This window comes from Pristis pectinata, chromosome 6, assembly GCF_009764475.1.
Source record: "Pristis pectinata isolate sPriPec2 chromosome 6, sPriPec2.1.pri, whole genome shotgun sequence".
NCBI classification, from domain to species: domain Eukaryota; kingdom Metazoa; phylum Chordata; class Chondrichthyes; order Rhinopristiformes; family Pristidae; genus Pristis; species Pristis pectinata.
In genome coordinates this window covers 2,648,692-2,671,144 of record NC_067410.1, presented here as the reverse complement: position 1 = coordinate 2,671,144, position 22,453 = coordinate 2,648,692, and the positions used below count along the sequence as shown (strand labels likewise).

Sequence of the window (22,453 nt, the reverse complement as noted above, 5' to 3'; positions counted from 1 at the left end):
AGAAGGGAAAAGTCACTAAAGCAAACTATCCTTGTTGATTCTCATTTGCTCTCCTTGCTTTTGTTTCCACAGTGATGATCTCTTTTCACTGCCTTACTGCCCAGGGAAGACTCTGGTTGTAGGTGCTTCCTATGTTGCACTGGAATGTGCAGGATTCCTTGCTGGCTTGGGATTGGACGTGACTGTTATGGTGCGCTCAATTCTCCTGCGAGGATTTGACCAGGAAATGGCGGGGAAAGTAGGAGAGCACATGGAAGCTCACGGGGTGAAATTTCTCAAGAGATTTGTGCCGATTAAGGTAATGTAGGATGTATCTGTTACCATTCTCCTATAGTATTTGAATTTTCAGATAGTTAATTTGCAGGAAGGAGGACTTCTACAAAAAATATTAATAAAAATTGTTCTTTAAATCCTATGGGTGCTGGAGATCTGAAATTAAAATATCAGAAATACTTAAGTTGACCACACTTGTAAGGAGAGTAATGTTTCGGGTCAACAGAATGATCTGATCATGGATGATCAGCCTCTCCACACTTGTTGCTTGGCCTGTTGAGTATTTTCAGCATCTTTTTTCTCCCCCCAACAGGTTTTCTAGACAGTTAATGTTTCACAGTTGCTACCTGACCTGCTGAATGTTTCCAGTATTTACTGTTTATATTTCATATTTCCTCTGCAACTTTTTGATTTTCATCTAGCATTAAACATCCGTTTCCAAAATTTTATACACAGTTGTCTTTTCAGGTTGAACAGCTGGAGGCTGGAACCCCTGGGAGGCTCAAAGTAACTGCAAAGTCCACAACAAGTACAGAAGTCATTACTGGAGAATACAATACTGTGAGTATAATGTGTTTTGGTGTTCATTTATTCTGAAAGACCTGGTGTGCAGCACAAGTGCAAAATAGTGTTTGAACAAACAGTCTAATGGATATTGAAACACCGCATAGATATTTAATCCTATCCTTAAAGAATTGATTTTTACGTAAATGTATATTGTAAAGTACTTTTCTGTCTCCTGAGAGCACTAATTTTCTGCTGGGCAGTTGTATGGGCAATAATAACCAATACCTAGCCATTCTTGGTTTGAGCTTAAGGCAAACCCTGTCTTCCACTTGCAAGGCAGCAAGTTTTACCTGCCACATTTAAGAATTTTGAGGCTGATTGTGTACAATCTGTTCTGTTTGTGATTAGTTTATTCCAAATTGGCCATTAATTAAACAGAGATGTGACAGCAGATCAGGAATTCCTTGTGTTTGATGACCTTTTCCAATAATGAGATTATACTGCTATGGCATGTGTGTGCAGTGGCATTGTTAATAAAATGCAAAAGTAGTCTGAAACCATTCAATTGTATAAAATGCAGAAAGAATGAAACTGAAGCTGTCTTGCTGTACAGGAATTATTTTAATGCTGGTTCTGATTTACAGAGTGCTTTTGTGTGAATAATAAATTTCAGATCTATGAATAATAGTAATTGGTATTTTTAGCAAAGTTTGCATTGTTGGTATGTGGCAGCTTAAGCTCAAGTATTTCAATATTTCAGAAATGGTACACAATCATTTGCCACCGTTCCTTAAACTTTGAAGTACTTTTGCTTTACTATTTTGGCCAGGTTTTAAAATCTGAATCTGTGTTAAGTTGCTAACAGTGAGAGAGAATGATGTGCATCGGGTAGGGAGGGTGAACTGCTCTTGTAGTTAGAATCATAGAGTCATAAAGTCAAAAGAGTTGAGCATAGAAACAGGTTCTTTGGCCTAACGAGTCTATGCCAGCCATCATTTCTATCGATACTAACCCCACATGCCTGCATTAATTCCATATCCCTCTGTCCTCTGCTTATTCAAGTACCTGTGAAGGTGCCTCCTAAATGTTGTTACTCTTCCTCCCTTCACCTCCTCTGGCAGCTCATTCCAGATACCAACTACCCTTCATGTGAATAATTTGCCCCTCAGATCCCCTTTAAACCTTCTCCCTCAGTTTTAGACACTCCTATCATGGGAAACAGATACTGGCTATCTACCCTATTTATTCCTCTCGTAATCTTGTATACCTCTCATGTCACCTCTTGGCTTCGTTCGCTCCAGGGAAAATGGACCTAGCCCATCCAATCTTTCCTGATAACTCAAGCCCTCCAATCTAGGCAACATCCCTGTGAATATTTTCTGCACCCTCTTTAGTATAATCACATTCTTCTGATGATGTCCAGAACGGCACGCACAATACTCCACATGCAGTCTAACCAACATTTGGTACAACTTTGACATGATGTCCTAACTCTTATATTTAGTGCTTCAGCTGATGAAGGCAAGCATGCCATATGCCTTCCTCCCCACCCTGTCTACCTGTGTTGCCTCTTTTAGGAAAATCTATTTGTATCCCCAGTGTCTCTGTTCAATGACACTCCCCAAGGCCCTGCCATTTACGGAGTATGCCCTGCCCTGGTTTAACTTCCCAAAATGCATTGCTTTGCAGTTGTCTGAATTAAATTCTGCTTGCCATTCCTTTGCCCACTTTCCCAGTTGATCTATATCCTGTTTATAATTTTAGACTACTACCTTCATTGCCCACTATACTACCAATTTTGGTCACCTGCAAACTTACTGATCATGCCACCTACATTCTCGTCCAAATCTCGCACCACTCCCTGTGCGATGCCATTGGTCACAGTCCTCCAATCTGGAAAAACATCCCTCCACTATCACCCTCTGTCTCCTACCACCAGGCCAATTTTGTATCCAATTTGCTAACTCATCCTGGATCCCATGTGTTCTAAAATTCTGGACCAAGCTACAATGCAGGATCTTGTCAAAGGCTCTGCTAAAGTCCACGTAGATTCTACTGCCCTGTCCTGATCAATCCTTTTGGTCACTTTGTAAAAAAAAAACCTCAAATCATATATGTTAGACATGATTTCCCACGCACAAAGCCATGCTGACTATCCTTTATCAATCCTTGCCTTTCCAAATGCAAATAAATCCAGTCCCTCAGAATCCCTTCAATAACTTTCCCACCACTGATGTAAGGCTCCTCAGCCTGTAGTTCCCTGGCTTATCCCTGCTACCCTTCTTAAATAAAGGTACAACAGTAGTCTTCTAGTGACTCACCTGGGCTAATGAAGACACACAAATCTCTGCCAAGGCCCCAGCAATCTCCTCTCTTGCATTCCACAACATAGGATACCTCAGGTCCCGAGGATTTTTCCACTTATGCGTTTTAGACCTCCTACGCCACCTTTGAATGTTCATATGCTCCTGAATATCATTGTTTTGTCCCCTGAACTCACTGGCTTCCATATTAGTTATGTTAACAAAGAACAACTGTTTCTTCTTTAGGTGTTAATTGCTGTGGGCCGTGATGCTTGCACGAAACACCTTGGCCTGGAGAAAGTTGGTGTTGTTCTCAATGAAAAGTAAGAATTTTTAAACTTCCATAAAAGTAATTGAAGGTGTCTGCAAATAGTAGATTATAATATGAAGTACTGGGAAAAGGATGTACAAAATAACTTTGCTTACAACCCACTCTGTTCAATGGACACTTTGATAATTCTGCTGACAATTCTGTGAGTCAATTCCTGTTTTGCTGCTTTTATAAGTAATGGCCACTATACTGTGATGTTGAATGATTCCTGCTGTTTATAACGTTAGCCTTCCAGTAAGGATCTGGCCCATTCTTGCTGGATTAGAGGAATTTGATATGGATTTTATTGTAGTGGAGTAGAATATATATTAAAAAAAAATTATCAGATAGAGACAATAAAATACCTCTGCTCCATAGCTGTTAATTTTGTTTTGCATGGAACAATTGACCCAATTCTGGAACTCCTCCAACAGTCAGGACAGTTTACAGCTTCATCAAAATACTTGCACTCTATGCCTGGTTCCAGAATATGCTCTACTTCAACAAGGCCATTTTCCTGTAAAAGCAGGACTAAGAACTTATCAAGTATATTGTACAGTTTTATTTTCCCTAGTGTTTTCATTCAGTCTTTTTCTGGGTGATGTGGAGTAATGGTTTTTACAAGTTCCAAATTTAGTACATTTAATAATGTAATGATAACATATTACTTTAGGTTTAAGTATAGAAGCAGCATTACCACCAAATTATTGATAAACAAGTGTTTAATTAGTGCCGGAGTTGTATTGTTATAAATCAATGGAGCAAAGCCTGCATGGAAAATTTTACACTTATACAGAGCAAAAAGTCAAATACTTTAGAGCTTGTTTGAGCAGGTTGTGCATTCCACAGTGAGATAAGTAATGAATTAGTCAATCAGCTGGCAAGAAAGTCACTTCCCTCTTTTCAGTTTAATCTTTGAGAATCCTAAAACATTCTATATCAGGAGCAAGAGGGTAGCCAAGGAAGAAGTGAGTGATCTATGTATGGAGCCAGGAGATGTGGGTGAGGTCCAAAATTAATACTTGTCATCTGTATTCATCAAAGAAAAGAATGCAGAGTTTGGGGACGGATACATTGATAGTCTGGAGCGTGTCAGTATTAAGAAGGTGGAGGTGTTAGAAGTCACGGAATGTATCAGGATGATAAATTGCCAGGGCTGGATGAGATCTGGGAAGTAAGGGAGGAAATAGCTGGGGCTCTGACAGATTTTCTTTGCACTTCTGTTTGCCACTGGCAAGATGCCAGAAGATTGGAGGATCGCTAATATTGTTCCCTTGTTTAAGAAGGGCAGCAAGGATAAGCCAGGTAACTACAGCTGGTGAGCCTTTTCAGAGGTAGGGAAATTATTGGAGAAAATTCTAAGGGATAGGATTTGTGCTTATTTGGAAAGGCTGGACTGATCAGGGATAGTCAGCATGGCTTTGTGTGGGGGAAATCCTGTCTCATTAACTTGATTAAGTGCTTAGAGGTGGTAGCTAAGAAGATTGATGAAGGCAGGGCAGTAGACATTGTAGGAACTTTAAGGCATTTGACAAGATCCCATATAATAGGCTGGTCCAGAACATTAAGGCCCATGGGATCCAAGGCAAGCTGCCAATTGGATCCAAAATTGGCTTGGTGATAAGAGGCAGAGGGCGGTGGTGGAAGGTAGCTATTCTGATTGGATGTCTGAGCAGTGTTGCTGGGACCTTTGTTTTTTGTGATTATAGGTTGATGGCTTGGATGTGAATGTAGGAGCTCTGATTAGTAAATTTGTACACAACATGAAAATTGGTGGTGTTGTGGATCATGAAGAAGGTTGTCTAAGGTTTGCAGCAGGATACGGATCAGTTGAAAAGTTGGGCACAGCGATGACAGAATTTAATCCTGACAAGTATGAGGTGATGCATTTTGGGAAGTTAAATAAGGGTAGGACGTAAATAGTAAATGGTAGAGTGCTAAGGAATGTTGATGAATGGGAACTTTGGGTTCAGGTCTGTAGTTTCCTGATAGGGTGGTGAGAAGGGCAAATGGTACGCTTGCCTTCATCAGCCAAAGCATAGAAAATAAAAGTTGGGAAGTTGTGTTGCAACTTTATATAACACTGGTTAGCCTGTACTTCGAGTATTTTCGGTAGTTCCGGTGGTCACATTTCAGGAAGGATGTGGTTGCACTGTAGAGAGTGTAGGGGCGATTCACCAGGATGTTGCTTGGATTGGAGGACTTTAGTTATTGGGAAAGATTGGATAGGCTGGGTTTGGCTTACCTTGAGCAAAGGAGGCTGAGGGATAATCTGATAAATTTATAAAATTGAGAGGTATAGGTAGGGTAGATAGTCAAAGTCTTTTTACCATGGTAGGGGTATCAAAAACAAGAGGGCATAGGTTTAATGTGAGAGGAAGGAGTTTTAAAGGACATTTGAGGGGAAAGTTTTTTTGTAGTTGATATTTAGAATGTGCTGCCAGGAGGGGTGGTGCAGTCAGATACAAGCACTAAGTTTTAAGATTAACTTAGACAGGCAGTTGAATAGGAAAAGCATAGAATGTTGTGGACCTAATGCGGGGAAAATAGATCAGTGTAGATGGGCAAAAAGATTGGCATGGATGTGATGGGCTGAATGGCCTGTTTCTGTGCTATACCACCATATAACTGACTTTCATCTAAAAGCAGGCCCTTAGACAGCAGTGCTGAAGAAAAGTTCTGCTGCTGGATGAAGAGAATAAAGGGAATGTGTCCTCTCCACATCTCCCTCGTCTCCACCTTAGAATATGTTTGATTTCTGACTTGGCCAAGTTTTGCAGAAAGGTCATCAATGTGAAAATGTTTCTAACTTGTTGAATATCTCCAGCATTTTCTGTTCACTTCTACTATATTATTCATTCGTGTTGAAGTGTGAAAAGGCTCTCAGTCCTTCAGTCCTTGTCTGGGAGACTGCTGTAATTGTTTGCTTGTAGTGTGTTTGAGGAGATGTCATAGGTGTGTTCAACCTGCCCTTTCAAGTGTATTGAGGCAAGGAATGTAGTTGAAGCTGCAAATGTTCCACTAGCTGGAAGCCACGGTTTGCGTCACCCTACCACATGGCTAACCCATGCCAGATTTTTGATGCCACAGACGTAATTGTGCTGATATTCTTTCATTATTCCTATTTTTGTTTTAAACTGGGAAAAGTTATACACACTTGCATCTAATAAACTTGATGCAATTCCAATGTTGCAGGTTGCTAGAAAAGCTTTATGGCATTTTCTAATTTTTCATAGCTTTGACCCTGTGTCCAATTCCACTGAAATTTCCATTATCACTGCAACTGCATGTTAAACTGTAGTCTTCTAATTAGAAATGGATCTCTGAAATATAAGTCGGAGTGCCTCATGCCAAAAACCTCTAATACTATATTTGGATTTTTCTAGATAAATTTGCTGCACTTTTGGCAGACGTTGTGTGGGGGAATGAATTAGCAGTTTTTAAACTTGACTGGAATCCAACTTGAGCTGGGAAACATCCAGCTGGAAAGCTGAAGTCAGTTGTTTGTGAAACTTGCACTTGGAGATCACTGTCACCCCTTGGACTCAGGTGGCTCTTGCTGCATAATTAAAGCTTCTTATGAAAGTTGCTTGAAATTCTACGTGAGGTGTGCTGCTGACAGCTTGCAGCTTGGCAGTGTTCCAGTTATTGCTGCTTACAGTTGCTTAATCACTGAAATCCAGTCATGACCCTAATCTTGCAGAATGCTTTGGAGTTTTCAGATAATGTATATTTTTTACTTGCCAGGAATTGCTTAGATGTGCAGGTTTGTGTCTGCCCTCAAAGTATAGGATGAACTAATTTAACATAATGGTTGTTGTGGATTTACTATCTCTAAACCTAATGGCACATTATTCTTATTTCTTAATGCTACATGCCCAACAGCTGCCCAATTAGATATAATTCCTTCCCAGCCACACAAGGAGCTGGGTCTGACGTCATTGCTTGGAGTCGCCACGACTGTAGAAAGCTTGGAGGGGAAGTGAAAGAGGAAATGAGGGCAGAGAGCAAATGCAAATAGACTGGCAGGTAATATGAAAGGGAACCCCAGAAGTATTGCATAAGCAAAGGTCAAAAACGAGGTTGGAAATAATTTGGGACCAAAAAAGGTAATTCAATATAGAAGCAGTGAGCAGGCGTAAAATATTTAATGAGTACTCTGTAACTGTCTTTGCCAAAGAAGATGAGTGTGTCAGATACAGTGTGAAGGGAGGTATTCAGGAAAGAAATGGATGGAGTGGAAATTGATGAGAGAAGTACTAGAAAGCCTGGCTGTGCTTAAAGTAGCTATCACTTGGTCTGTATTGGTGCTCTGGGAGTAAGAATTGTAGATGGGCTGGCCATAATGTCACAAAGGTGGGGTGCCAGAGGACTGGAGAGTGTCAAATATGACTTGTTGTGCACAAGTGATTAAGGCGGCGATGACCTATTGCTTCATTGCAGAAGAGTTGAAGTTTAGAAATGAAGTATTGTTACCTACTTCACCTGCCGGCTGCTGTCTCGCAGCTCCAGTCCTCCCCTTTCCCCACCTGGCTCCATCTGCCCATCTCCCTCCTCACCTGGTTCCACCTCTTCCCCTGCCAGCCCTGACCTCATCCCTCCCTCTTACCTATATATTTAAAAAAAACTGGCATTGAAGGCAATCCAAAAGAGATTCACTAGGCTAATTCCTGGGATGAGGGGGTTGTCATATCAAGAGAGGCTGGACGGTGGATCTGTATTCCTTGGAGTTTAAAAGAATATTGAGACACAAGATCTTGAGGGAGTATGACCGAGTAGATGTCTAGGTGTTTTCACTAATAGGAGAATTTTAAAAAGGGGACATAGTTACAACAACAAGGAGTGGTCTTTTAAAACTGGTGTATAGGAACTTCTCGCAGAGGACGTTGAATCTCTGGAATTCTCTATGTGGAGGGTTGTGGAGGCTTGATCACTGGGGGTATTTACAAAACATAACAACATTACTCAGCCCCTCAAGCCTGCATTGCCGTTCAATGTGATCATGAATGATCTGCCCCAGATCTTACCACCTCTTCTGTGCCAATTCCCCACAGCCCTCAATTCCCTGATTTTCAAAGCTTCTTTGAATACCCCCCCAAAGATCTTGCATCCATAACCTGGGGTAGAGAATTCCAGAGATTTGCTACCCTCTGTGAAAAGAAGATACATTTTTGAAAGGAGGGAATTGAGAGCTATGGTGAATTGGCACAGAAGAGATGAGGTCTGGCACAGTTCAGCCAGGATCGTGTTGATTGGCAGGGCTGTCTTAAGGGACCAAGTGGCTCACGGCTATTTTCTTAGTTCTTGGGTGCATAAATCTTTGAGGTTGGGTTAGGGCAAGTTAATAAAGAATATGTGATCTGGGCTTCGTAAGAGTACAAAAGCAACAAGGTTTTTTACTTTTAAACCCTTGATCATGTTGTAACTAGAATATTGCATCTCGTGAAGGCCCTAGAGAAGAGGCAGGTAAGATTTGCTAGTATGGTTTCAGGAATGAGGAATTTTAACTACCAGGAGAGACTGGGAAAATGGGAATTTTTTTCAGAGCAAATAAAGTTGAAAGATTCTATATGGCTTCAAGAAGGATATTTTTACCATTAGTGGGATCGAGGATATGGGAAGAAAGCTGGAACAAGATACTGAATTCATTGGCTTACTATTTTCTGTTTTCTCTGGCTGTACAGAATCATTGATTTAAACAGGGTAATGGAGCAAATGTTCTTTATTGTGAAGAACAAGTGGGCATAGATATAAAGTGATGAGGAAATCTATTTCAAGCAGCAAACAATTATGATCTTTAATGCAAAGTCACTCACAAAGTCTCTGGCCTCCAAACAGTTTACAAACAAAAAGCTGGTGAGAAACTGTTTGCTGCCTTGACTACCTCCTCTTGAATATTTATGAACAACTTCAATTATGGAAAGCAGATATGTGTGCCTAAATAATTACTGGAGGACTGATACCTGATAAAATTAATAATATAAATTTGCATTTTTTTTGTGTCAGTTCTGTGCTGCTTCAACTGTCACAATTTTGTATAATATGTAACCTGCAGAGGGCCTTGGACTTTCACCAGAGCAACATAATTGTAATGACACTTGCATCATAGCAAAATTACACTGGCACATTGAACCAGCTTAATGCATTTGGCTCATTGCCCCTGTGGACAAGCAAAAGACACAATTGGTTTTGGGTTCATCAGGACAGAAAGGTTACAGAGTTTGTCTTGGGTACCACAAATGGTTGCAGCATACTCCAGCCACCATCCTTATTTCTGGGGAGTGCAACATGGCTATTGTGGTAGACTTGGTCCATTTATGGATAAGAGTTGAATTTTGTAGGCAAAATGAGTGATTACCCTTGATATCAAGTAATCTTTAGACTGAATGTGGCATCAGAGCCAGGGTCAAAGGGTAAACTCTATAGGAGTCGTGCACAAAGTAATATGGTTCTAGTTGCTGCACTGGAATGTAAATGCGAGAGCTCCTCAGCAGTGTTCTGGGCCCACCATCTTCATCAGTGCTGTCGATGATTGTTCACTCCATCCTAAGGTTTGATTTGGAGGTGCTTGCTGATTTGTGCATATTCAGTTTTATTTACAACTCCTCAATGTCTGCATTGGGAAATCGGGAATATGATTGAATATTCTCCATTTACCTGGATGAGTGCAGCCTCAACCACATTCAATCTTGGTACCATCAGGGCAAAGCAGACTTCTTGATTAGCAGTTCAGTCAATGCTCTGAGCATTCCTCCCTCCTCCACTGGTGTGTACTACTTATAAGATGCTCTTTGGACAGCAATTGTACAGGAACACAACCACCTGTATTTTCCTCCAGGTTACACAATATCCAAACTCAAAAATGTACTTCATTTTTTTTTTGTTATCATTGGGTCTGTGTTTGGGAATTCCTTGTGCAATAGCAATGTTGGATTGCAGTGGTTCAAGGAAAAGGCTTACCAATACCATTAGAGATGTGCAGTATTAATTATTTAATTAAGTATTTAATTAATTAATTAATAACTGGCCTTATTAATGTCACCCATGTTCCCTAAATGTTCTCTTCATTGAACTTGTGAAAATCAAAAATACTGTAGGAGTTGGCTTTTGAACTCCTTTCTCATCCTATCCCCACGTCAGAATATCAGGAGGCATGGATCCAGGGAAACTTGGCTGTGTAGATTCAGAATTGGCTCACCAATAGAAGACAGGATGGTTGTAGATGGAGCATATTCTGACTGGAGGTCAGTGACCTGTGGTGTTCCGCAGGGATCTGTTCTTTGTGATTTTTATAAATGACTTGGATGAGGATGTGGAAGGGTGGGTTAGTAAGTTTGCAGATGACACGAAGGTTGGTGGTGTTGTGGATAGTGTAGAAGGTTGCTGTAGGTTACAACAGGACACAGATAGGATGCAGAGCTGGGCTGAAGTGGCAGATGAAGTTCAACCCGGAAAAGTATGAAGTGATACACTTTGGAAGATTGTATTTGAAGGCAGAATACAAGCTTAGTAGCAGTGTGGAGGAACAGAGGGATCTTGGGGTCCACGTCCATAGATCCCTCAAGGTTGCTGCGTAGGTCGATAGGGTTGTTAAGAAGCTGTATGTGTGCTGACCTTCATTAGTCGGGGTATTGAGTTCAAGAGCTGCGAGGTAATGTTTCAGCTCTATAGAACTCTGGTCAGACCACACTTGGAGTATTGTGTTCACTTCTGGTCGCCTCATTATAGGAAGGATGTGGAAGCTTTAGAGAGGGTGCAGAGGAGATTTACCAGGATGCTGCCTGGATTGGAGAGCATGTCTTATGAGGATAGGTTGAGCAAGCTAGGGCTTTTCTCTTTGGAATGAAGGAGGATGAGAAGTGACTTGATAGAGGTGTACAAGATGATAAGAGGCATAGATCGAGTGGACAGTCAGACTTTTTCCCAGAGCGGAAATGGCTAACGAGGGGACGTAAACTTTTAAGGTGATTGGAGAAAGATATAAGGGGGATGTCAGAGGTAAGTTGTTTTTTTTTACACAGAGTGGTGGGTGCGTGGAATGCACTGCTGGCAAAGGTGGTGGAGGCAGATACATTAGGGACATTTAAGAGATTCTTAGGCACATGAATGATAGAGAAATGGAGAGCTATGTGGGAGGGAAGGGTTAGATGGATCTTAGAGCAGGATAAAATGTCAGCACAACGTTGTGGGCTGAAGGGTCTGTGCTGTAACGTCCTTTGTCCTTGATTGCTTTACTGTCCAAGTCCTTTGATCTATCCTGGGGGAGGTGGGTGATGAGAAAATATTAGCATATGATATAAAAGGGTTAAAGGAAGTGTAAGAAATTATGAAATTGTAACATGCACCCAATGAACACTAGTTTGTTTCATGGGACATTGTGGAAGGTTTGTGAATGGGAAGAAATTTTGTGTATACTGACCTTTGCCAAGACAGTTGCATCGCCTTCACATTTGCTAGGTGGAAGTTTGCCAATAATCCTATCTCACTAAAACAAAATCCTGTAGATTAGAAATTATTCCTGGAAGAACCACCTGCAACCATATGATTTTCTTTTCAGCTTTTCTTTAAACAGCTACTGTTGCATCTCGTTGCAAAATATATCAGGTGTTTCTTTCACTTGCAAATTTATTTACAAGATAATTATTGTTTCACTAAATTCTCTATTTGACAATCATGGGAAGGATTTTAAAAGAAAATAAATAATCCGTGAATTTGTCTCTAAATGAAAGTTCTTTATCTTTAAAGGTCTGAGTTTGGAATTGAATGAGGATTTTTTTTGTTAGTATAGGTACTGTATTTTTAGGTTGCTGGTTATATCTAGGTTAAAAAGCTGAAAGTTTTGCTGCATTAAGCTTTCTTTTAATATTTGTTAGAAATGGGAAAATCTTGGTGGACAATGAAGAGAAGTCCAATGTGCCATATATTTATGGTATAGGAGATGTTATTGATGGCAAGTTGGAACTCACCCCTGTTGCTATTCAAGCTGGGAAGTTGCTGGCACGCCGACTTTACTCAGGTTCTACCGTGAAGGTAAGGTGGTGCCTAAATAACTCCACAGTTGATGGTATGGACACTGAGTGAATAATTTCCTCAACCATAAGTTTCTGATTCTTAGTGAGCGTGATGATAAGCTTTTGACTCCTAAGACAGAGGAAGGAAGGTCAAGGACAGTTCTTACAATAATAAATCAATGTTGATAACTTGTATTTATATAGCAACTTTAAAATTCCACAGCATTTCACAGAAGTAGATATCACAATATCAACCTGTGCCATGTGTGTTTTAGTGCACACTTAGTGAACATGTTTATTATATATTTAAAAAATGGGCTTTAGGTGCATCTTAATGCAGGAGGAGAGAAGTGGTGAGGTTTGTGAGGGAGTTCTGGAGCATGGATGAAGATGCAACTTGTGATGGTGAAGGAACCAGAAATGGAGATCTTAAAAGACTAGGTGAAGATTAGGGATATGGAGGCCAAGTTGATTTCGACTAATCCTGGAAATTATCATATTTGGGCTGTGAGTGCAATGGAACAGATTTATCTTTGGCAGATCACCAGACTGGTCTCTGGTATGGATAAGGCACCATAATCTGAGTTGTAGCCCATAAGCCACTGTTTGTGAAAGTGGGAGGAGGTGAAAGGACCACATTTGTCAGACTGTTTTAAAGTTGAACTGTGTAAGCTCTTTAAAACAAAATATAAATATTATTTAATATACATTAGCAGTAGAACTATGATGGTCTGACCTCCTCAGAACCTTGTGGATTGCCACATGCTCCAGACTATTGGATGTTATTTCTATTAATACCTCAGTACTCTATTAATTCATCTTTTTAGAAATTACACAGTATGATAAATATTCCAGTAAACCAGTTAAGTCAAAAGGGGTCATTGGAGCTGGGGCCCCAGTGAATTGAAATGGTGTGTGGCAGACATTACCTGGTGGGATTTTGGATAGTTATGTATTACTGTTGAAATCAGCAAAAATGCGACTTGTAGTATATCATATTATTGTCTTTCAATACTTAACACTAAAATTAAATTGAATATTGGCATGTAGTGCATTGATTCTACTGTTCATTTTTCAGTGTGACTATGTCAATGTGTGTACCACAGTCTTTACACCTTTAGAGTATGGATGTTGTGGGCTATCTGAGGAAAACGCAAAAGCACTTTATGGAGAGGAACACGTAGAGGTAGGAACTGGATTCATTTTCTGTGTTTAAATTGAGACATTTTTCCATGGCTTCCATGTGGCAACCTGAATCTCTTCCTATTGCTATTAAAATATTAATTTTAAGGAAAGCCAATTAAAATGAGAGCTCATTTATTATACACTCCTTGCTGCTGCCAATTATTAATGGTAGAACTTGATCAGCGGGATGTTGGTTGCTCTTCAAACAACTTCATTTTGGCTTGTATCCAGCTTTGGAACTTTAGCCCAGCTTGAGCAATGGCTGACCTTTCAATTGCTTTTAAAAGCAGTCAGCCTGATGTGAAAGAATATTGCTCTCATCCTATATTATGGACTAGCCTTTGGGGAGAAAGTAGGTGAGTAATACATCACGCTTATTCTTGTTGCTGCAGTATTTGTGGTGTTTCTGAGTATATTCCAGGTCACTGATGACCCTCGGTAAGTTTTAAAAAAATTTTTTTTAAAATTTTATTTGCAGCGTGGTAACAGGCCCTTCCGGCCCAACGAGTCCGCGCCGCCCATTTTAAACCCAAAGTAACCTACCCGTACGTCTTTGCAATGTGGGAGGAAACCGGAGCACCCGGAGGAAACCCACACAGACACGGGGAGAACGTACAAACTCCTTACAGATAGCGACGGGAATCGAACCCCGTTACACTACCGTGCTGCCCTAAGTTGATGTGAGAGATTCCATGATAATGGTTTGAAACATAAAAGAAAGGTGGTTGGACACTTGAATGGTGCAAATATTACTTTCCACTTAATTATCCCAAGCCTGATGGTTATCATGGGAACATGTGATGCTGATTCAGTTAGTTGCTATTACTGGGCTAGAACATAATTCTTAATGTCATGAGATTTTTCTTCCAGGGGGAGAATATATTTGTGTGATGAGGTTTTCCAATGATGATGCTCCCTATTGAAAAGCCTGTTGCTCTAAACTTGCACTGAAAATACTCTGAACAGGGGCAGAAGGAGGGGATTTAGTTGTTTCCTTGGTGAACAAGTCTAAAGCTGCAGAGGTAGAGAAATTATTAATAGAACTGGTGGATGAAGGAGCCTGGCGTCAATTAAAAAAAATCTCTCCAAGTTTGCTCTTTTAATAATTCAAAGGATCAATATGTAAATGAAGCAAAGGGGCACTAAGATGGATGTCTGGAGTCCAGGGGTAATGGTGAAGGTTGGGAAGGGTAGTCATTGTTTGAGATGCATTAGTTATGATCAGAGAGATGAGTAGTAACAAGAAAGAGGTGATCTCACTGAACTGGACAGTGCAGGGGTCAACCACCAAAAAGGCTGTAAGTGATAATGCACTGCAGTTGCAAAGGTTTATTGACTAGGCAGTTTCGTTGCTGTGGTAAGAGTGGGAAGCTGACTTGAGATTTGAAGATGGGATAATAAAACTGATGCTGATTTGGGAGAAGTTGTTTGTTCAAAAACTTTTAGGGGAAAGAAGTTGCTGATTGGGTGGTAGTTTGGTAAAGGTGAAATGCAGAAGTTGGAGTCTGTAGCATTTGAACAGAGATCGTGCTGAGTGCTGGAGAGAATTTTTTCTCGCCAGTGCTGGGCCAGAGGTGGCTAAAGGTTAATGGGATTTGATGTCTGGGAACCTGTGGGGATGTAGGCCTCTACTGAGAGGAATGGTTGGGTATCATCAATAAACATACAGATGTCAACTCTAGATCAGCACATCACGGAAACCAGCCTCTCCTCCATTGACTGCCACGGCCCCCGCCCCCCCCCCCACCTCCGCATTGGCCAGGAGATACAAAAGCCTGAAAGCATGTACCACCAGGCTCAAGGACAGCTTCTATCCTGCTGTTATAAGACTAATGACCCTTGTACGATAAGATAGATTCTTGACCTCAGTCTACCTTGTTATGGCGTTGCAACTTATTGTCTGCCTGCACTGTTACTGTAACACTTCATCCTGCATTCTGTTATTGTTCTCCCTTGTACTACCTCAATGTACTGATGTGATGAAATGAGCTATATGCATGGCATGCAGAACATGGTCGTGATAATAATAAATCAAATAAATAATGTTATTGAAGGACAGTATTATCTGTATTATTAACTGGAGGTACACTGTGTTTACACAAGTTCTATGCAAAATATGTGTCATTTAAATGTCATTCTTTTAATGGAATGAAACTAGAACATTTACTATTTCCTTTTTACATACTCAGTATCAACTTTTTCATATTTCAGGTGTATCATAGCATATTCTGGCCATTGGAATGGGTCTTACCTGGAAGAGATAAGAATGGTTGTTATGGCAAGGTGATTTGCTCGAAGCTGGATAATGTAAGTTTTCTTTCAACAGCCTAACATTCTCCAGAGTTTATCGGAATGTATGGTATTCGCTTTAGGCATTTTAAGCAGATTAGTCGTTCCTTCATTATTCATGTGTACATTGTGTTGTTCAGGGTGGAACTTGCCAGGAATGTTGCAGGAGATGAACTTGTGCAAAATTTCTGCCTCTCGTGTCCTTCAAAGCTGACACCTACTGTGCTGTGGTTTGGTGGATAGTAATTTCCCCTCCAGGTATCTTCAAGTTTGAGCTAAGACCATCAGTATGGTTTTGCACAATCTGATCCTTATCGACAACCTTTCAACATAATCATTTAACTCTGGCTCTTTCACTGAAAAGTTCAATGGATGGTTCCATTTGCTCTGGCTCCTCTCTGATCTTCTTGTGTATTGGATCAGGGTGTGAAGCGAGCATTAAACGTGGGAACGGAGCACGGTTCATCTGTGTCACAGTGGTTATATCTGTAATGGAATCGTGTGTTCATTGCAAAGGGAGGAAAGGATAGCTAAATATTATCACCACCTGGAGTAATCTGTAGTTTAGCACATTTAAGTAAACAAGAACAAAATCTCCAATATCAATTCTAATTAAGGGTCATTAACTTGAAGTGTTAACTGCTTCTTTCCACAATTAAAGTCTTGCCTTAATATTTACCAACGTTTTAATGTATTAACTAATGTATTATTCTGTAGCAGTTAGTTACCAGTAATTTAATTAAACTCAAAATTAAGCATACTCATTTTTTTAACCTGGGATTTTTTTTTGCTGTATCCATTGTAGTCTGTATTTCACTTGGGTTCCTAACACTTATCAAATTAATGACTCTCGCATATATTATCATGTAAGATGTTGGAAATGAGATGTACTCTGCTATAACCTGTTTTATGTGGATGAAAATGGTGAATCTTGTCCTTCCTGAGGGAAAAAAATGTTAAAGGAAAAAATGTGATGCACATCTTCAGTACTGCTCGAATTAACTTTTTTCTTCTGGTTCTAGAATAGGGTGGTGGGATTCCATGTTCTCGGTCCGAATGCTGGTGAAATCACTCAAGGGTTTGGTGCCGCGATGAAGTGTGGCATGACCAAAGAACAGCTGAACAGTGTCATTGGCATTCATCCGACCTGTGCTGAAGTAAGACACTTGCACTCATTCATGCTTTTCTCTTGTTCTCCAGCTCCCTACTGCGTACAATTCTTGCTCTTGTGCAAAAAAAACACATTAGAAAATGTACAATCTTATTTTGGCTGTTAAATTTCCTAGATTGCAGTTTCATAGTGCCCGCACCCCCTTGTGTGAGCACCATGGAACTGCAGTGTAGAAAATTCAAGGCGCAAACATCAGCAAATCCTGAGGTTGCATCTCCATTTCCCCAAACAGCTGAATTGGGATAAACATTAATTGCCGTCCCAGTTTCTTGCTCAATGGCATTAAGGCTAAATGTGGCTGACTAGTTGTTTAATTCAACCCTGATCATAAAAACATTCTTGGCATGTGCTCAACGACGTGAGTCCTTTATACTTCATGTCCACTGAAATAGTCCTCTGGTACCTTCCTAGTTAAGTGCTTTTTTTTTAAACGATGTGGTGATGGGCTGGTTAGAGAATGGGGTACAACTTAATTTGGTTGTCATTTAACATTACTCAGAACATAAACTCTAAGGAAGATACTATTTTCCTGGTAACTATTTGAATCTGGTTTCTTTTAAAGTGAATCAATAAATATTTTGTAAGTAGTTATTGATCTTGTCTCCACTTACGGATTTTTATGATTTGTTTTATTTCTGCTTGTAGGTATTCACGACTATGGAAATAACAAAACGATCAGGTGTGGACATTACCAAGAAAGGAGGCTGCTGAGGTTAAACCCTGCTGTTGTAATGCTGCTGCCTTGTGTGCATTGTTACTGCTGTGAGGCTTGCTCAACTTGCATCTTGCTTCCACTCAGGTAAAACTAACACAAACTGCAGCAGGAACAAGCAAACAACAAAGCCCCATGAAATAACCTTCCTTGCTGCAGTGCCTCGAGTTGTGTCGCAGCAGAGGATCACTGATGTATGTGGGGCATGCAGCACAACAGTGGGGTAAACCTCGGTTTGAACTTTATCGCCAGACCTGCTTGGAAGGGCATTGACTAATAAATTGTGCCTCCTTGAAGTTTTGGCCTGGAACCTGATACAAGGTGGGCCATGATGGATGACTTGCGAGCAAAGTCTGGAATTTCTACGTCCACTCAGATGATTGCGCTTCCTTTTCTGTAGTGAGATTTTAGTCTTGTGGAACAGCCTAAAGTCTCCTTGTATTACTGTTTATTGTTTCTTAAATGTATGTTGGGCTGCTGATGGGGATGAAATTACTGTTTTTCTTTGTATGGTGTAGGTAACTAGCATCATTGTACTCATTGCAAGTTTTTTTTAAAATCAAGAATTTGTAAAGGAATATGCCATGTTTGATTATTAAACACTCAGCAATATTGACCTTTTATCAAAAAGTACACTGATTATGGTTCGGGAAGCATATGTTTGATTATTTTTTTTAATGTGAGGAGCTGCCCTGTTTTATAACTGTCTATACTTTGTAATCTTAGCAAAGTCCAATAGGAGTAAGCAACCTCTGACCAAACTTGTAAGTGCTCTTTTAAAAATGAGTCAGAATGTGTGAGTCTAGTAAATTCTTTTTACAGATAATTGTATTCAAAACTTGTGTTTCTGCAGTAGAATTGAAAGTTTCCATAAAGGTTCACGTCTTGACCTTTTTTTGCCTTGTCCTTTTGTTATTTGAAGAAGTGCTGAACTGTAAGTCACAAACTGTTTCGTTCTGTCTGTAGCTCTTGCTGTTGATTCATAAATTATTTTTGTTTTGGAGCCAGGCACTTTTAGCCATCTGCGTTGCTCTACTCCTTATTGTAACCTGTTGAAATGGCCTCTTGTTTATCCAGCATCATTTCCAGATGCTTTGATTTACTTGTCTTTCTGCTCATTTTTAATTTGGAACATTTGCATACTCTGGTCAGATTGAATGCGTGCACTATCATATTTTATTGTGGCCTTGTATGTTTTGGGTAAGCACACAGGTGCTTGGATTTTCATTGGAATGATAACCTATTTGCATTTATTTATCACTGGTGCCTGTCTGATCAGAATTTGTTTTGTCAACATTTGATGTATTCCACCTGTAAGCAGCACTAACTGGAACATTTCTATTGAGAACAATGTTTGTTATCCAAAATGCATTTAATAAAATCTATATCAAACATAGTGCGCAAGAAGTGATGCGGCAACTAGACCTCATTGGGGTTATAAGTGTATTCCTCATGGGTGTTGCAGTTCAGTTGAAAGTGGCTGTTACACCAACTGTACTTGGAAACCTGTTCTTTTCACTAATGTAAATCTGTAATCCATTTTCATATAAAATTATGATTTTTAAAATTGTCATAAATAAGCTTTAGAGTTTACCAAAATGATCCTTTGGCACATTTCCTATCAGCTTTGGAGTATTTGCCAAACTGAGACCCTAAATTTTTATTACAGTCCTAATTGTGCTCGAAATACCTCTGGTTGAATTGCTCAGGAGTTTATAAAATGCTGGATTAACTACTTCTCCTGACTTGAACAACATCTCAGGGCACCAATACTCAGTACATGAGGGCATGGCTTTAAAGTAATGGGTGGGAAGTTCAAGGGAGATATCAGAGGGAGGTTTTTTACCCAGAGAGTGGTTGGGGCATGGAATGCACTGCCTGGGGTGGTGGTGGAGGCAGGTACGTTGGTCAAATTCAAGAGATTACTAGATAAGTATATGGAAGAATTTAAAATAGAGGGATATGTGGGAGGAAGGGGTTAGATAGTCTTAGGCGAAGTTTAAAGGTCGGCACAACATTGTGGGCCGAAGGGCCTGTATTGTGCTGTACTGTTCTATGATTCTTTCCATTCACTCTGCGATATTGATTGCTCTGGGTGGGGAAGTAGTGGTGAGCAGCTGACTTGAAACACTGCAGTGTGGTGAAAAGTCTCCCATGCTGAATTTGGGCATCTTTCCAGGATTTTAAGTCATTGGCAATGACTGGATCGCAATATTTCCAATAAAGTGTAAATTGAGTTGGGATGCAAATTAGGTGCTGTTGCTGAGAGACTGCTGCCTGCACCTTTGTTGGTGGTGGAGGTTGTGGGCTTGGAAGCTGCCGATGAAGCTGTGGCAAGGTGCTGCAGTACACTTTGTAGATGTTGCATGCTGTGGTGAAGTGAGTAAGTGTTGAGGTGCTGGATGGGCTTCCAGTTAGGCAGTGTTGACATGAATGTGTTTTTTTGTTTTGAATCTGTGTTTATCCTGGCAATTGCAGTTTTCCATTGTGTTAGCCTGTGGAGAGGCTTGGTGCTCGGAGTGAGTTGTATGCTCAGAAAAATGTCAGTAAACCACGTTTGCTTTTCAGTTTTAAATTATTTCTGTTTCAACTGAGGCACAAATGTTTAAAAATCAAAACAATACTGCAGATGTAGGAAAAACACTGATGCTGGAGGAACTCAGCAGGCCAGGCAGCATCTGTGGAGAAAAGCAGGCAGTTAACGTTTCGAGTCAGGAACCTTCCAACCTATAATGTTGACTGCCTGCTTTTCTCCACGGATGCTGCCTGGTCTGCTGAGTTCCTCCAGCATCATGGGGTTTTTCATCTGGATTCCAGCATCTGCAGTCCTTTGTTTCTCTAGTCTTTCTGCAGATGTAGGAAATCTGAAATAAAAACCCAAAATGCTGGAAATGAGATGGATGCTGTTTTAGTCAGTTTAAACAGCATAGAAACAGGCCCTTCAGCCCAACTCATCCACACTGACCAAGTTGACCACCTGAGCTACACTACCATGCCTGCCCTTTTTAGCATCATATAAGCAGCATTCACAAGACAAACATAAACACAATTTTTTTTTGCAAGAAAGAACACAATTAGAGCAAAAAAAAACCAAAGTCCATTTTAGTGCAAAGTGGTCATAGTGTTGCTAAACTGTAGTGATCAGGGTTGTGCCGGTTGGTTCAGGAAACCGAATGGTTGAAGGGAAGTAGCTGTTCCTGAACCTGGTGGTGTGGGACTTCAGGCTTCTGTACCTCCTGCCGATGGGAGCTGCGAGAAGATGGCACGGCCCAGCTGGTGGGGATCTTTGGATGTTGCCTTCTTGAGGCAGCGCCTCCCATGGATACCACTGATGGTGGGGAGTGATTTATCCATGATGTATTGGGCAGAGTCCACTACTCTCTGCAGCTTCTTGCATTCCTGTCTAATACAGCATGGATACAGGCAGTTCAGACCAATCAGTCCATGCAGACCACGGTGCCCACCCAGCTAATCCCAATTTCCTGCATTTGGCCTGTATCCCTCCAAGCCCCACCCCTCTTATCTGAGTGCTTCTTAAATGATACTGTTGTATCTGCCTCAACCACTTCCACTGGCAGCTTATTTGATATACTGGCTACTCTCTGTGGAAAAGGTTGCCCCTTGGGTCCCTTTTAAATCTTTCCCCTCACCCTAAACCTATGCCCCCTAGTTTGAACTCCCCTACCCTGGGGAAAAGACTGTTACTGTCCACCTTATCTATGCCTCTCATAATTTTAAACACTTCTCCAAGGTCGCCCCTCATTCTCCTGGCCAACCTCTCCCTATAACTCAGGCCCTCGAGTCCTGGCAACATCCTTGTAAATCTCCTCTGCGCTCTTTCCAGTTTAATGACGTCTTTCCTATAACAGAGTGACCAAAACTGAACACAGTGCTCCAAGTGCAGCCTCACCAATGACTTGTATGATTGTAACATAATGTCCCAGCTCCTGTACTCAGTGCCCTGACTGATGAAGGCCAGTGTGCTAAGTGCCTTTTTCAACACCCTGTCTACCTGTGATACTGTTTTCAAGCTATGCACGTGTACCCCTAGCTCCCTCTGCTCCATTACACCGTTCTTCCCCCTTCATCGGTAGGACAACCTGTTGACAAAGCCCTCCATGAAATTCTCCATCTCTGGTTCCAGTATTGTTTGTGTTCAGAAGACCATTTGGCCCATCAAATCTATGCTGGCTCTTAAGGAAAAAGTCAAATGAATTCCATACATGAATCCCATTTCTGCTGAACATTTAAAAAATTTTTATCCAGTTAAATGATATTTACATGAACATTTGAATTCTGAGCAGGAATGGTGCACCTGGATCCTTGAGTGTGCCCCATATTCAAATCGGTTGTGGCTGATCTGACTAGAATCTCACCTCTGCATTGCTGCCCACCCATGGAAGACTTTCACCTTGCTTATCAAGTGTCTATCTACCTCTGCCTTAACAATATGCAAAGACGCTTCCTCAAGGGCAGTCAAAGCAGAGTTACAAAAGAAACGTGACCCTTTGGGTAAACATTTTGCCTCATCCGTCTTTAGTGGGCAGCCTCTTATTTTTTTAAAAACAGTGACCCCCTAGTTTGGGATTCCTCCACATGATGAAGTATCTTTTCTACAGCCACCCTGGTCAAGACCCCTTGGGATTTTGAACATTTCAATCAATTCCCCTTGCTCACTTTTCTAAACTATTG

At 40.7% G+C, this 22,453-nt stretch overlaps 1 protein-coding gene across 1 annotated transcript in view; it reads left to right on the top strand.

Annotated features, from left to right (window-relative positions):
* Positions 1-19,153, top strand: part of LOC127571243 (thioredoxin reductase 1, cytoplasmic-like) — a 48,325-nt gene extending 29,172 nt beyond the window's left edge. The window contains exons 9-16 of the mRNA XM_052017463.1: positions 73-298; positions 742-834; positions 3,330-3,406; positions 12,267-12,423; positions 13,483-13,590; positions 15,801-15,896; positions 16,901-17,035; positions 17,695-19,153. Of these exons, the coding sequence (XP_051873423.1) occupies positions 73-298; positions 742-834; positions 3,330-3,406; positions 12,267-12,423; positions 13,483-13,590; positions 15,801-15,896; positions 16,901-17,035; positions 17,695-17,760 (958 nt within the window). The 3' untranslated portion in view covers positions 17,761-19,153. The remainder of the gene's footprint in view (positions 1-72; positions 299-741; positions 835-3,329; positions 3,407-12,266; positions 12,424-13,482; positions 13,591-15,800; positions 15,897-16,900; positions 17,036-17,694) is intronic.
* The last annotated feature ends 3,300 nt before the right edge of the window (positions 19,154-22,453 follow it).